The 14977-nt window shown below is 40.7% G+C and overlaps 1 protein-coding gene across 3 annotated transcripts in view; it reads left to right on the top strand.

The window, feature by feature from the left end:
• NT5C2 (5'-nucleotidase, cytosolic II) overlaps positions 1-14977 on the top strand; it is a 52984-nt gene that overhangs the window by 9989 nt on the left and 28018 nt on the right. Inside the window, exons 1-2 of one of the 3 annotated variants that reach the window (XM_014959232.1) lie at positions 2665-2797; positions 10863-10936. In XM_014959232.1, coding sequence (XP_014814718.1) covers positions 2736-2797; positions 10863-10936 — 136 coding nt within the window. In that variant the 5' untranslated portion in view covers positions 2665-2735. Of the gene's footprint in view, positions 1-2664; positions 2798-9273; positions 9433-10862; positions 10937-14977 lie in introns of those variants that run through there. The other 2 variants (XM_014959242.1, XM_014959224.1) reach the window with 2 other exon arrangements.

Here is a 14977-nt window from a genome sequence, read left to right as displayed (position 1 = left end):
GGCATTATTTGAATCTCTCTGTGTCAGCTGGGTTGTCAGATATGGAAACGTCTAATGAATGTAACTATATATAGCACATAAAAGAGAGGGATTTTATACCATTCCCTGGCAAAAATCTTCACCTTGTTGAAGTCATTGGCAGGTTTACCTTTGTGTTATAATTCTACCTGTGACTTTAGGTGTGTTACTCCTGATTTAGACTGATGGAAATGAATTAGAATTAAGGCCTATTTATTTTTTCTCTAAATATTTCCTCAGCATTTGGTACGGTTAGGTGCTGACAGTCTGCTAAGTGTTGTACAAGATCCGAAGGAAGCAGTACTTGTCCTTAAGAGCTCACACATTCAAGTCCTCATCATGTTTGCCCTTACTCATGTAAGAAATTCTTACTTTCAGAAAGAATTTCTTTATGGAACATGAGAGTGCATTCATATAAAGGAGGGTTTCCACTTGGAGCTGGGATCTGCTAGTCCGAAAATAGTCTGTGGTACAGTTTAAGTACTCGTTTTTAGAATCTAGAAATGTCTTATTCGAAACATATTGAGCAGAAATGTTGCTAGCACTTCAGATTTTCATGGAAAGCACAACATTGGAAACACATTAAGGGGAGGCACATTTTTGTTTTGAAATTACTATGCGCTTTTAAAAAGAGAGAGAGGGAAGGAATGAGAGAGAGGGAGGGAACAGGAGAGAATGAGAGAACCTGATGCCAAGACTGTAGTATAAATCTGTGCTATTAATGGCTTTGGTGTACCAGTTTCATGGGAGTTATTTTGATAATCCAGTATTGTAAGAATCTGAAACAACCTCATTCCAGAGGTAGTGTTGTCAGATTTCTATTTCTGGTATTTTTGGTGATCTTTGTGTTAGCAGATGTGATGTTACTTAGAAGATTAGTGCAGACTTAACATGATAGAGTAGGGAAATTATTTCCCCTTGTTGTTTTATATTGTTTTGTACTTTATATTTTTATATTATTTTGTGTTTTTTAGTATTTTAATAATTGTTCAGATGTAGAATATATTTGCTGGTCATAGCCATCAGTTCTAGGGTGGAAATTTGTTTCATTGAGGTCCAGTGAGCTCTAACTCTTGGGATATTGCTGAAGCACTGTCAGTTTTATGAAAAATAGAGATATAAAAGACACAGAATTCATTGTCAAGATTCTCTTCTTTCTCTTCCTTTCTCTTTTTCTTTCTCTTCCAGTCTCTCTTTTTTTCTGTCTCTTTTTTTCTTACTCTAGCAGCTTAAGAAAAAAACCTTGACAACATGAATCTAATGTGACTTAGAAACAAAAACAATGAAAAAGAACATCGAATTTAAAACTATTGCATTTTTTTACCTTAAAGCTGCTCCCAGTGATGTTACGGGCCCAATCCGAAGGGCTGGAGGAGCTTGGCCACATTTGCAGATGAGCGTAACTGGGGTTAGCTTTTGATACCAATGTCGGAAGCCTAGTTGGGATTTTCTAAATGCTGCTTATAGTGCTTGGTTTTCTGAAGTGTGAAATTTTAAAAACTTATTTCACTCATTGTTTACTTCATGTTTGCTTAATTATCACTGGAAATACCTAGACCAATTGATATAACTTTCTGGATCTAGTGAACTATGCCAGATTGGAAATGCTTGAATTGTAAATATGGAAGCAGCTTAAAATAAGGGGAAAAATTTCCAATCTAAGCAAAATAGTGTACCTTAAAAATAAAAATTATGTTCTCATGGGCATGAAACCTTTTACAAACTTTCTAAAAAATTAGCTGTGAAGATGCCACTCTAATAGTCATGTTTTACTGTAGTTGTTCATAGTAAGAATGTGTTTTTTCAGGTGTTGCACTTCTCATTGTATCATACTTGATGGATGGGTGTTCAACATATAACATTGTTGGCAGAAATCCCAGCTGAGACTGGTTTAACTGGTGTAATACATACTGACTCAGAGTGTGATGACTATATCGTAATCATGTCTGAATGCCATAGGCAAGAATGTTCAAATATTTATAGCTGGTTTCCTCCCATGGCTGTCTTCTCCCAAAGTTTTTGCTCGCTGTTTGGATGGGTTTGTGTAACTGCTTACGAAATGACAGTATTGGGGTTATTGAGGAAGTAAGAGAAGCTTGAGAGGATGAACATGTATGCTCTGCTGTAGAGTTCAAGGGCCGTAAAAGTGACGTCAAGCCTTAGGAAAAATCTGTAGGGGAGGAGAAGAGGTGGGGTTTTATCTTCAGGGTATTTCTGATGACTTTAACTAAGACTTTCAGTTAGCTAGTGTTACCATCAGCCACAACCTCGTTATACAACATTGTTGGCGCCTGTTGGAGGTGAGGTCTAAAGATGAATTAATATACAAGCTAGATGTTATTCATTCTCTAGCAGAGGTCACTGGTAAGAGGATACTGCATTACTCTGCTATTGGCCACATACATTTTAATTCGGAAATAAAATGGATGTGTTGCTCTTAGGTGGCTTTTCCTTAGTGTGTGTGGTTGTGAGGCCACCTCCCTCATGAGCTGCTTGTTGACTTTTCCGGGTAGAGGATAATCACTAGGTCATTTGTTCTGGAGGAGTACTGTCATTTAACGTGATTGTAATTAGGCAAGAACTAGGTTGACTCTGAGCCACCAAATTGCCCTAGTGTCTATTTTTTAACTTGGAGTGAGTACTTCTAGGCACCCTCTGGATTATCTCACATAGCTCTTTAGGGTTTAAATAGCAACCACATCTAGTTAAAGCAAATAATGGAAAAAGTTGGTGTTCCATCCACTCTTGTTACTGACAGTTACCAAGATCCAGGAAACAGGTATTTGCATTTACTTTTATTCTGTGGTTTTTTGGCTTAACGGGGCACAATGGCTGAAGGTGGCCTTTTTGTTAAACATACAGGCTTTGGGATGCTTTTACCATTTTGCATCAGAGTAATTTGAGACTTCTCATCCTGAACGTGGGGTTTCTGTTGATGTTTTCTTGCTCTGTTGTTTACTCGCTAGCACTGGGAATGTGGCATCGTGATTCCTAATCCTACTTATCCCGTTGACCGCTCGTAGAGTATTGAGTAAGTTGCTTTGTAGTTTTGTGCTTTCAATTTTGTGCTTGAATTTGCTTTCAAAGCATCTTGTGGGGGTAACATGAATTAAGTGATGTAAGCTTAATGTATGCTGAGATCCTGCTAAAAAAATGATATCTACTTTAATAATGACAAAGTAAAAGGATTACCGATCAGTTGTTTTGATTTGTAGGGTTAATGGCATATTTTAGTTTGTTCAAATTTCTCAAGTTTGGGCTCTTCACCGCTAATCTTGTTTCTTCACTTTATTGATACTGGATCATCAGTGACTGCAAACAGGTGGAAATGTTATATAAACTAGGCTGTGAGGCTGAAAACTGTTTATTTATTTGGGTAGCTATGTATACAGTCTCTTTAAAATGATCAGTTCGTTGAGGTGGCAAATGAGAAAAAAGTCTTTCTGGGTCTGAATGCTCTTTCCATCCGAGCTGGTTGGGTAGGCGACGTGTGGTATGTCCCTGGAACTGGGAGTGAGGTGGCTCTGTAGGCTCTGCTGGCAATGGTCTGTCCCCATGTGTCCCTCTGCAGCCTCCCGGGACTCGTGGGGTGGTGTGTGTGTCGGGGAGGGCAGCGTGTGGCTCCCTGTATTTATTTTGCTTTAGTCCTTTGGACGTTGGAGAGAGGAGGGAGTGTTAAGGCGGCAGAATGGGCGAGCTTACGAGAAAGCAGAACACTTGCCAAATTAATAATAAAGAAATTACATTAAAAATGTCCCATGATCCCTAGCTTTAATGGTTTCACAGAGCCAGACGGGTGTTATTTTGGGATGGAATCCATATGTGAGCTTCTTGGCACTTTGCTGTTGCCTGGGTAGAAAACCCAAACAATGGAAACAGAAATGGCCAAGGCTATCTCCTTCCATCTGATTCCTGCTGGATTTCAGAGGGAAGTGCTCATAGTCGTGTTTCTGGATACAGCCTCATCAGACTTTTAAGTTCCAGTCATAACCTGATTTTCCAGTTTTCTGTCGCGATAATTGTGCAAGGATGGTTGTGAAATTGCAGGACACTATGTTGGAAGTGTTACTAGAAGTGGCCAGGAAATTTTGATGACCTTCTTCTGTCTCCCCTATCTGATACTGTTTCATCTGCCTAAAGTCATCTCGAGCCCAAACACTATCTCTGAATACGATTACAAACATACTGACCTGTCAGAATATTCCTTTTCAATTGCAGAAGGAATAAAATGGAACTCTGAAAATCTTAACATTGTAAAAAAAAGATCAAAATGCTATGAAAAAAAATAATAATATTGGTCATTACCTGCTTAAAGAGGCAAGATTCAGCAAAAGAATGATTATATGGGTTTTCGTAGTTTAAAGCAGTTTATTTCTTATCGTCTCTAAGACAGGTACCAAAGCACCCAGCACCTAAAGACAAGAGATTTTCATATATATTAGTATGTTCTTAAGCTTGCTCACATGATTTGTGTAAGGTCTGTGAGGGATTAATCTGAGTTCACTGCTCTTGGTGGGAGTCACCTGTAACCAGAAGTATAACGTCATGTAGTGAGACGTCTCCCCCATCCACACAACATCTGGGGACTAGCAAATAATACTGACAACATCCAGTTGTCATAACAGTAGTGGGATTTTTTTTCATTATTAGCATTTTTAAAGAGGCTATGGGGAACTTGGCCATGGGAGGCTATTAAAAGCTAATCCGTTTAGTTCCCTCTTTTATTTCTTTTTAACTCTTCTAGCTTATGGAAACATGGAAGTTGTCCATAAAGTGAAGATTAACCAAACTGCCTAAACTTTGAGGAAGCAGGAATCTGAGCCTTCTGGCTAGTTAGTGTCTGTTTTGTGGCTGGCTCCAGCCCAACTGTCCACCAGTCTTTTTTAAACACACATGTAGGTCGTGCTTAGCCAGCTACCACTGTATTTGCTGTTCCACTCAGCACTGTTGCAAGGTTTTTTTGTATTTATTTAATTTCTGGTGAAACATGCTGTCCTGACAAAGAATGCTTCTGGCTGCAAGGTATTTCTGGACGCATTTGGAAAATGGTTATAAAAGTGCTCCCTTCCAGAAACCTCGCCTCACATTGTTCCTTTTAATTTTCTCATTATGAGCAGTTGTGAGCCGGGTGCCAAGTTCCTCCTTAGTTGTATAATTCTGTGCATTTTGTTTATTTTCTCAGTCATATTACAGTAATATTATACATGCAAATTTCATTCAGGGCACAGAATGCTTTTGGGATTTTGCACAAATAAAATGAAAACACTTCTCTGTCTCTGCATTCGCTCCTCTCCTGTGTTACTCGAGAAGAGTTGGGATTTAGGTTCCTGTCTTGGAATTGATTGACAAGAACAGTAACAAAACCGAGATCAGTTCTCTTGCAAAAATAAAAAGGGCTGTGAATTGCAGAGTTGGGGATATCAGGGCGCTGTGATTCTCTTTATGCACGCTCAGCAGTTCCTTCTTCCTTGTAATACAACGCATTTTTCTCTTATCCAGCACAATTCGTAGAGCTCAAAAAGAAAATAAATACTGTCATCGCTGAGAGTCTTCTGCTGTGTCCAGGCTGCAGGGTTTAATCTTTGAGGAAGAGCTGCTGAGGGAGGAAATGTGTTTCATGGTTTCCCTTAAACAGCTCCTTGAGGTGTGGATCGGGTCCAGGCTGAGCCACCCCAAATCCCAGCTGTGCCATGTGCTGGCTTGAGGAGCTGATGGGGCTGGATGGGGTCCCTCAACCTTCTTCCCCACAAAGCACCCACACCTTGGATTGCTCCAGCCACACTGCTTCCTCCAAGCAGAAATAGAAAGCTTGGTTTTTCATCAGGAAGGAAAGATGAAGGTGGAAGAAAGGGAATATTCTATTTAAGGAGATGCTCTGGTTGCAGACAGGTGTGGAGCTGGGGAGTTGGGTTTAGGCAACACCCACCTCTGCTTCCCAGCACAAGGAATGGAGAGGGAGTTCTCATGTTAAGCCTGTGGTTTGATTTGTCTTACTGCCCAGTGCTATTCAATTTTGAGATCAGCTTAATTTTTAACTCCAGTGTTCCTGGTTAAAATGATTGCTTTCTGAGTGGAAAAAACCAAAATCAGGGGAAGGGAAAGTGTGATTTCTTCTGATTCTGGCAAGTGGAAAAATTATTCTAGATTAAAACTTTCTTTCCTAAAAATGTTGGCTGATTTTAGTTTTTCTCTTATTCTGACGTTTATCTCGACTGTTTGTAATCTGGAAGCTTCTTTGATTTTTATTTACCTAGATGAGCCGTAAAAAAACTTGTCATCTCATCTTTTCCTTTAGAAACCAGAGGATCTTTTCTCTCAGGTGGCTAGGGTTCTTAGGTTCTTAGTGTTGGTTTTGCTTTATAGTCATTAAAAGCAGCTCTTATCATTTCTCTATACCATGTCTTCTGTGGAGACGCTACATTTTTGGAGCCAAGAGACACATTTTACCGGTGTTCTTGGAATCAGGCTGAGCATACCTTCGATTAGGATCTAAGCACAGCTTCAAAACTGGCTAAGTCTGCAGCTTCTGAGAAGCACCTGGCTCTTCCCAGAAACTGTCGTGGTGATATAATCTCAACTTTTATCTTTAGTTTCTGGGATACTGCAGATATTTACTATTTTGAGTAAACCCTCTGAATTAAGATGGTCAGCTTCTGGGAGTAAATATTTGTAACTAACTATTTAGCCCCTTGTGTCTAGGAGGACAGTGAGCATGGGAGATGTCTTCCTTTATCAGGATTTAGTTGAGGTCCTGAGTGCCTACAAAATAAAATCTGGCTGAGCCTTCACAAGAGAAGTGAAATGGGTTCAATTTTATTTTTTTCCCCCGCTGTTTAGTCTGCCATTTAATTTGCCAAAGCATATCCAAGTTTGAATTGATTAAAATGTTCTCATTTCCTGTCCTCAACATGTTGTGTAATAACTTTCTTTAGCTTTTTTAAATATTTGCTCTGTTTCACTCCAGCACCGGTGGGTGAAGTAATTACCATGTCAAATCAGTCGGTAGGATGCCTTGAAACCTGCCAGGTCCTGTGCACTGTTGGGGCATGATTAGACCCTGCCACGTAGGGTTTCTAGGTCATAGGCAATATTTACGAGTTGATGGAGAAAGAGAGATCTTCACCAGCTGTTACCAAGAGGGGGCTGGTATAGTAATTTTCATGTTTTAGTCATAAGACTTATTTTTGGAACAAAAATACGCGAAGAGATGTTGTTCGTTTCATTGCCTTCAGTAAACTTTTCCAGATCTTCAGCCTGTAAATGCTCCGAAAGCAAGTGATGAAAAAATGTCAAGAGGCTTAGAGATCTTTCCACGGTTTTTGGTCAGTTTGGTGTCGTCATCATCTAAACATAGGCAGGCTGGACTGGAAGGGATCTCTTGGGTCACAGCTCCCTTGTTGTTTGCCTTTCACAGCCGCCGCCGTATTACCCTTTTTATAAGCGCATTTAGCTCTGTCCTAGTGCTGGGGTTTTGCCTCTTTTCAAATGTTTTAATTCTGAAAGGATGGAAAACTACCCTCCGGGAGCTAAGCCTAAAGGCAAAGGCAAAATTGGGCTCCGCAGGTTGGCCAAAAAATGTTACTAGCTTCTCCTGGAGGTAAGTTATTCCTTCCTAAAACTCATCACTTTCAGAAACAAACAGCATAAACGTGAGATCAAAAACGGTGTGCTTGAATTAGCTATTAAATAATGCTTTCTGGCATCAGCAGTGACAGAACGTAATCATCTTCCTTATACGAAGTGTGAGACTGTGTTTAGTAGCAAATAGCATTTTGCCTTGGCCTCTTGAAAAATCGAAGCTTTCTTGATGTTAAAAGGCAAACACAGATTCAAACCGCAGATTTGGATAATTTGCTCCACCTACTCCAAAGCCTGCTATTTCAGGAGTGAATTTTAGTGATTTACGATCCCATCTCGTATTTCCAAAAGGCATTTCTATATTTGCTCTGTTTCACTCCAGCACCGGTGGGTGAAGTAATTACCATGTCAAATCAGTCGGTAGGATGCCTTGAAACCTGCCAGGTCCTGTGCACTGTTGGGGCATGATTAGACCCTGCCACGTAGGGTTTCTAGGTCATAGGCAATATTTACGAGTTGATGGAGAAAGAGAGATCTTCACCAGCTGTTACCAAGAGGGGGCTGGTATAGTAATTTTCATGTTTTAGTCATAAGACTTATTTTTGGAACAAAAATACGCGAAGAGATGTTGTTCGTTTCATTGCCTTCAGTAAACTTTTCCAGATCTTCAGCCTGTAAATGCTCCGAAAGCAAGTGATGAAAAAATGTCAAGAGGCTTAGAGATCTTTCCACGGTTTTTGGTCAGTTTGGTGTCGTCATCATCTAAACATAGGCAGGCTGGACTGGAAGGGATCTCTTGGGTCACAGCTCCCTTGTTGTTTGCCTTTCACAGCCGCCGCCGTATTACCCTTTTTATAAGCGCATTTAGCTCTGTCCTAGTGCTGGGGTTTTGCCTCTTTTCAAATGTTTTAATTCTGAAAGGATGGAAAACTACCCTCCGGGAGCTAAGCCTAAAGGCAAAGGCAAAATTGGGCTCCGCAGGTTGGCCAAAAAATGTTACTAGCTTCTCCTGGAGGTAAGTTATTCCTTCCTAAAACTCATCACTTTCAGAAACAAACAGCATAAACGTGAGATCAAAAACGGTGTGCTTGAATTAGCTATTAAATAATGCTTTCTGGCATCAGCAGTGACAGAACGTAATCATCTTCCTTATACGAAGTGTGAGACTGTGTTTAGTAGCAAATAGCATTTTGCCTTGGCCTCTTGAAAAATCGAAGCTTTCTTGATGTTAAAAGGCAAACACAGATTCAAACCGCAGATTTGGATAATTTGCTCCACCTACTCCAAAGCCTGCTATTTCAGGAGTGAATTTTAGTGATTTACGATCCCATCTCGTATTTCCAAAAGGCATTTCTTGACCAGTTTTTTCAGGGTTTTTTTTTTTTCCCCGTCGCTTTGTCTTGTTTAGGTAATACATAAATCTATCAGAAAAGAGCGTCATCTAGAACCTCTGAGGCCCCTTTAGTGACAAGCCCCATTGTCAAAGGCAGGCTCTTTGCCAGGAAACTGTGACTCCCAGAGAGAGTGTGCAAGGTTAGGGGGAAAGTATACTATTGCCAGAGAAACTGTATTCCAAGTGGATTTGTGTGGAACAACAACAATATCCAGTGACCGGTTAAATTAGCCGCAGATGTGTTTTCTAGAACACTGTCCAAGGAGATATACAGTACTTTAAGGCTTGCTTCAGCCATAATCATCTTCTGAAGTCAAATCAGATCCAAGGGAAAATTGCATGGGTACTAGGGAAGCTTTAAAGGAATTGTGTAATATGATTCAGCCAAGTAGATGAATCAGAGTGCTGTGAGCTAAACAAGGAGCACATCGGTGAGAGATGAGGTAAGACGACTCGCATAGGAGCGCGATGGTTTGATGGTAGCAGTTTGCTGTTAAAACCCCAGCTGGGGCGGGTTGAGGCGGGCAGTGAAAGGGACCCGTTATGCCGGCCACCTGCCCGGAACGTGCGTGCGGAGAAGAATCTCCCCGTGGTTTCTTTCAGCTTTTCAGAACGTACGAGTGCTTGGGTTTTGCACTTGCCGTCTCCGATGCTGTATCGCTCTCCCCGCGCCGCTCCTCCTCCGCGGCAGCGCTGCCGATCGCAGTTCTTAAGGGGATAATTACTCTGCTGAGGGCAATGCACTCATTATTAAATATTTGGAGAATTTTCACGTACTGAAATCAGAGTGCAGGTGACGGCTCTGGGACTGTTCTCATACAGGAGGATTTTGTCTCGGCATCCCAGCTCGAGCAGTACGTGGGATTTCTGTCTGAGAGCAGTGTTGAGGAGCTCAGCTTCCATCCCGCAGCCGAGTTCTAACTCTCCTTCTTAAAGTTCAGATAAGACAGACGGTGGAGAGAAGTCCTGTTGAATTACAGATTTGGTTTTATATGGTTTAAAGTTCTGGGGAAACATAAGCAGCTTAGTTACTCTAGTAGTTGGAACATGAAGCAAGAAAAGCTTTCGTTGTATTCTCTGACCTATTTCTTCACAATGTTATTTACTTGAATTAAATTGAATATGGTATATTAAAATGTTGTCATCAAAAAAAGCCTGGAAGTATTCGGCTTAGATTCTCATTGCAATAAGCATTGATAGCAAAAGTGGAATTTAAAAAATAGGAGTTTGGTTGAGGAGTTGCAGGTGAGTTAGAAAAATTTTCAAAATAGAAAGAATATATTCTTGTGGATGAAACTTTATCTCAGTCGCTGTTTTCCAGAGCTTTATCAAATGCTTTTAACACTAGTGGTGTAAATGTGGAAACAGATCTATTTAGGTTTGCTTTGAATTTCCAGATATAGTTCCAGAGAGGGCTGAAATGCTATGAGCATTTATTCACAGAAATGTTATTTTCTTTTCCTTTCCTTGTTACCTCTTGGCAATAATTTGTTTTAATCAAGCAAATTGTATTGCATCCTATCCACTGCTTCCAGTTTCCTCTTACTTGAGCTCTGAAATCTGCTTCAGGAGATTTTGCACTTCTATTCTTAGGAATTTTTGCAGGTCACATGCAAAGCCGTGTGTGTGTGTGCATGCATGCGTGTATGTCTTTAGACAGCATACCAATAATTGGAATAACCCTGCAAAGTCATGGCTTTGCTTCAGGAGAACTCATGGCAAAAAATCAAACATCCCTCCGCTTTCAGGTATATTTTCTGATTTTGACCTAAGAAAGCCAGACATCCTGACAGCTGACAGAATGTGTTTGTTCTGAAATGTGATTATTTTGAAAATGCTCATACCTACAGCTTTATTTCTTCTCTCTTTACAGGGTCTTTGTGAACAGAAGTTTAGCTATGGAGAAAATAAAGTGCTTTGGTTTTGATATGGATTATACTCTTGCTGGTGAGTATCTTCTTAATTTTTTTTAGTCATTGGCTTAGTTTGGAATATTGCCTCTTTTTGAGCAAAAACCAGTTACTGGCTGGGCTACTCCAGTTAGCAGGTGCTGCTTCTATTAGCAAATACATTGTTCACTATTCAATGCACTTTCATTTTAGGTGTTTCCCTTAAATTTGTTATCTCCAAGCTGTGTTTGGTCACAAGCCATGTTGCTGTAGTACAGTTTCAAGTAATTATGGGTGTCAAGGAAACCGAAGCTTAGTCAGTCTAATTGCTTCCTTAGATTCCACTATATTTTGACATTGCCCCCGGTGCAAGCTTGGCTTTGAATAACAAGGTGATTTCTTTTATCCTTGGTGCTTATGGCAGGCTACACCTTTAGCCAGCAGGTTCTCCTGTGTCCTGGGAGGGTCATTTTTTAATAGGGTTTCCTCTTTCCCACTCTTGGGTTGGCCACGTCGGTGACTCATTTTGAGAAGAGGCAGGGCAGGGTGAGTGTCTCGTGTCAGCTCAACAAGTTGATTTAGAGAGCTTTGCCCATTTTTTATGGCAGATAGGCTTTGGGAGGTTGCATAAGACCTTTTAGTTTCATAAAATGTTTTGCATGACTTCTCCATCTTTCAAACACTCGGCAGGCAAGTTCTCTGAGACTTCTGATGAAGGCAGGGGGGGTAAAGTTACCGTTTTCTGCATAATCAGACTCGCATGATGTTATGTATTTTGAGGAAGGAAGAGGTAAAAAGCCCGCTTCCACATTCCTAAGTTATAGCTGGCAGAAGTTACGGTATCACACAGGCTGTAACTGAGGATGTCACATACAATCCTGGCTTCTTTCTCATTGCCACTTCGGAGATCACGGACAAAAAGCTCCTCTCACCCTTGATATTTCAATTTAGAATTGTTGTGAATATAAACTGAGAAAATGGGAGGTAGAGTGTCAGGGTCACCTAATAATAAGTTAATGCAGAATGTCGACTATGATCATCTAGTTACTGTGTTTACTGAGGAGGAATGAGAGATGAGTAATGTGGCCAGGGACGGCGGGGGGGTGACAGGAGCCGGGGTCGGGGGCTGAGCAAAGGGCAGGGAGGTTTCCGTGTGCTCCCGGGTCAACACAGAGCCACAAGGAGCAGTTCTGGGGGCTGTGGTGGGTAATTGCAGTTTATATTTAGATCACCCGCTTTGGTTCTTTTAAGCAGTTATCCATGAGGCAGCAGTTATATATAAAAGGTTTGGTTGTTCAACACCTTATTTATATGTCTGTTTAAAGTTCCTGCCGCTTTTTAAGTCACAAAGTGTCTCGTCGTTAATCTGTGCGGGATCTGACTGCAGGCGTGTGCTTGCAGTGTCTGTGTTTCCCGGCTGTGACAGCCTTGTGGCAGTGCCTTTAAGGAGCACAAAACGCTTGTTCAAGAACAAATGCTTAAAAAAAAAAAAATAGAGTTGTGGGTTTCACTTCCATAATGGAAAAACAACTTCTGTGCCTTTCGCAAACTGGCGGCATCTCCCAAGGACTGGAGTGATCCCAGTGGGGCTGGCGTGGAGCACGAAGTGTGTTGATAACTTGCATCCTGACAGAAGGAGAGCTTCAGCACGATCCTCACTTCTCTGACTGCTCATTTCCCTTGTGTTGCTTGTTCCTGTAAACACAGAGCAAATGTGTTGTTATCCGCAAAACGATGCTCGGTTTGATGAGAGGGAAAAATGAGAATGTTTCAAGCATCCTTAAAACAGTAGCCAGGGACATGGAAACCTGGGGCTTCCAAGGCTGGAAGATCCCAGTGCTACAATATAAGCAGGGAATGTTGGTGCATTCAGGGGAGCTGAGTGATAGGGTAGGGTGCAGAAAAAGAAACGGCATGTGGTCCAAGCAGGAGGCTGGAAATCTGGACTGCCCTGGGGTAGGCCACTGTCCTGTGACTTCCTCCATGGTACAACAGAGGTAATAGTTGCATATTATTTTACAAGGAGTTGTGAGAATGTAATTAGGTTGGAAAGCCTTTTGCAGATGAAGAGCATTATGCCTGGTAAGTACTATTACTCTTTCTTCCACTTGACTGGGAAATTAACATACAAAATTACCTATTTTTCTGATGTCTTAGAGTCATCCTTTCTTCTCCATGTGGGCTTTTGTTACCTGACCATTATTTGCTACATATAACTGTCACACACAAGAAAAATTACTTATTCATTGCAGGAACTGTAAGGATTGTGGTATTAGAATATGATTAAAATTAATTAATTGGAAATGATAATGAAGAAGTGGGGCAAGTGAAGTATTACATTAGTATGTTGTAGTGTGTTCATTAGACCCTGGTGTGTTTTCTGTCTGGGCATGTTATCATTTACACACTCTTTCACATGGACATGCTACTGTCTAGAAACCCAATGTAAAAAGCTAGTTTATCTGTAATTTAGCATCTGGAAATGGTATCTGCATACCAGATGGTGCACACTGAGCATAAGCCTTTTGGATACCATTCAAGACATGTAAATAGACTAAGTAAGAAGAATGGAACCATCTCCAGTGTCATCAGCTCCTCTTCTAGTTTTCTGCATTTGTACTTTCACATATTGCTAAGTCACTTTTCTGTAAAGTTGTTTAAAAATATCTCAAGCACAATCTTAATATTCAATGATTGAAGGCAGTCAGAGCCATTGACCCTGCCAAAAACCATATGCCATGTCCTTTCCCCTCTCTCTGTCATGAACTTCCACATCAGAAATAAACCGATGACATTCATCCCATAGCTGACAGTCATACACTTTGACATCTCAGAAGAAGAATGATTATTTTGGAACACCCTGAATTACTTAACTTGCGAAAAGGAGGCTGTGGTGTCAGTAAAAGAAAACCTGTTGTCACTCTTCTCTCTTTCTTCTTCCCAAATCAGCAGCCACTGGTAGCACCAAAAGTTTTGCTCAGGAGGTGGTTCAGTACCAGAGAAGTCAGAATCACTTGACTTATTTTGAACTTTAGAAGCTTGAGAGAGTTTTGTAGTTTATGAGTTTAAGTACTGAAACCTGTGTACAGTAACACTGTTCTCTGTTTAGAATAATCTCATTTTGGTAGGGATGTGGCATTTCCATTTTGAAGTATATTGTAACAGCTACTACACACATAGCTGCAAGTGATTGTGTATTCTATGACTAGGATGACTGAGAATGCCAGCTTGCCAACTGACAGCAGTTTTAGTATCATCATGTTACATTGCACATAAAATACAATTTCATGCATTGCTTTATAGGGTAGTATTTCTTAGGCTTATTAAATTAAAGGACCACTTAACTCAGAACTGAAGAAATTCAAGGCTCTCTGATGCAGCATTGCCGCAGTGATTTTGTTCGCTTCATGTCAAAATTAGGTTAAATTTTGAATTCTTGTTAATAACTTCTATGTTCTCTCATTGTGTTTGTCTCCTTGCACAGGGTTGAGAAATGCTGCTAATGGGTGGGTTGGACAAACAAAGTCTTTTTGTCTTGAGAAAAGAGCTTGAAGGTTTTAGCCTTCTCTTCTGAGAAATTACGGTCATTGAATTGCTGAATTTGTAGCCACTGTGATTACAGCTAAAATTAATTTGACTGCTAGGAGCTCAAAACAAAATGAAAGCAAATTGAAATAACTTTTCATGGGTTTTAGATTCCTTGTTTTCCCATGAAGGATTGCTCTTGCACCCTCATGGGGTGAATAAGACCTCTTAGATGTATGGAGCTCCCAATCCTCCCTAGGTCTGATACTACACTAATCCTAGAGGCTCAGAAATCTGTGTTATATGAAGCCGTCCCCTTTCTCTTCAGTCTGTTTGGTTTGCTTGTGTTAGTGAATCATATTTAGTATATAAAAGAATGTTTCCTTTAAGCTAGGGGGTGTTGGGATGAACGTCGAAGGAGCAGGAGGAACAGCAGGGTTTGACCGTGGTTTGTGTGCACAGATAAATAGCTGCTGCTTAAAATCTTGGAGGGCTTGACGCAAGCAAGAGTCATCAGCTATTTCAGCCCTCGCTGTTAGCGGAGGTTAAGACAAGTTTCTGTGATGTTACACAG

Source organism: Calidris pugnax, unplaced genomic scaffold (assembly GCF_001431845.1).
Source record: "Calidris pugnax isolate Ruff unplaced genomic scaffold, ASM143184v1 scaffold4, whole genome shotgun sequence".
Lineage (NCBI taxonomy): Eukaryota > Metazoa > Chordata > Aves > Charadriiformes > Scolopacidae > Calidris > Calidris pugnax.
Note: the sequence above shows the minus strand (reverse complement) of the source record. Positions and strands in the feature narration are given on the sequence as shown.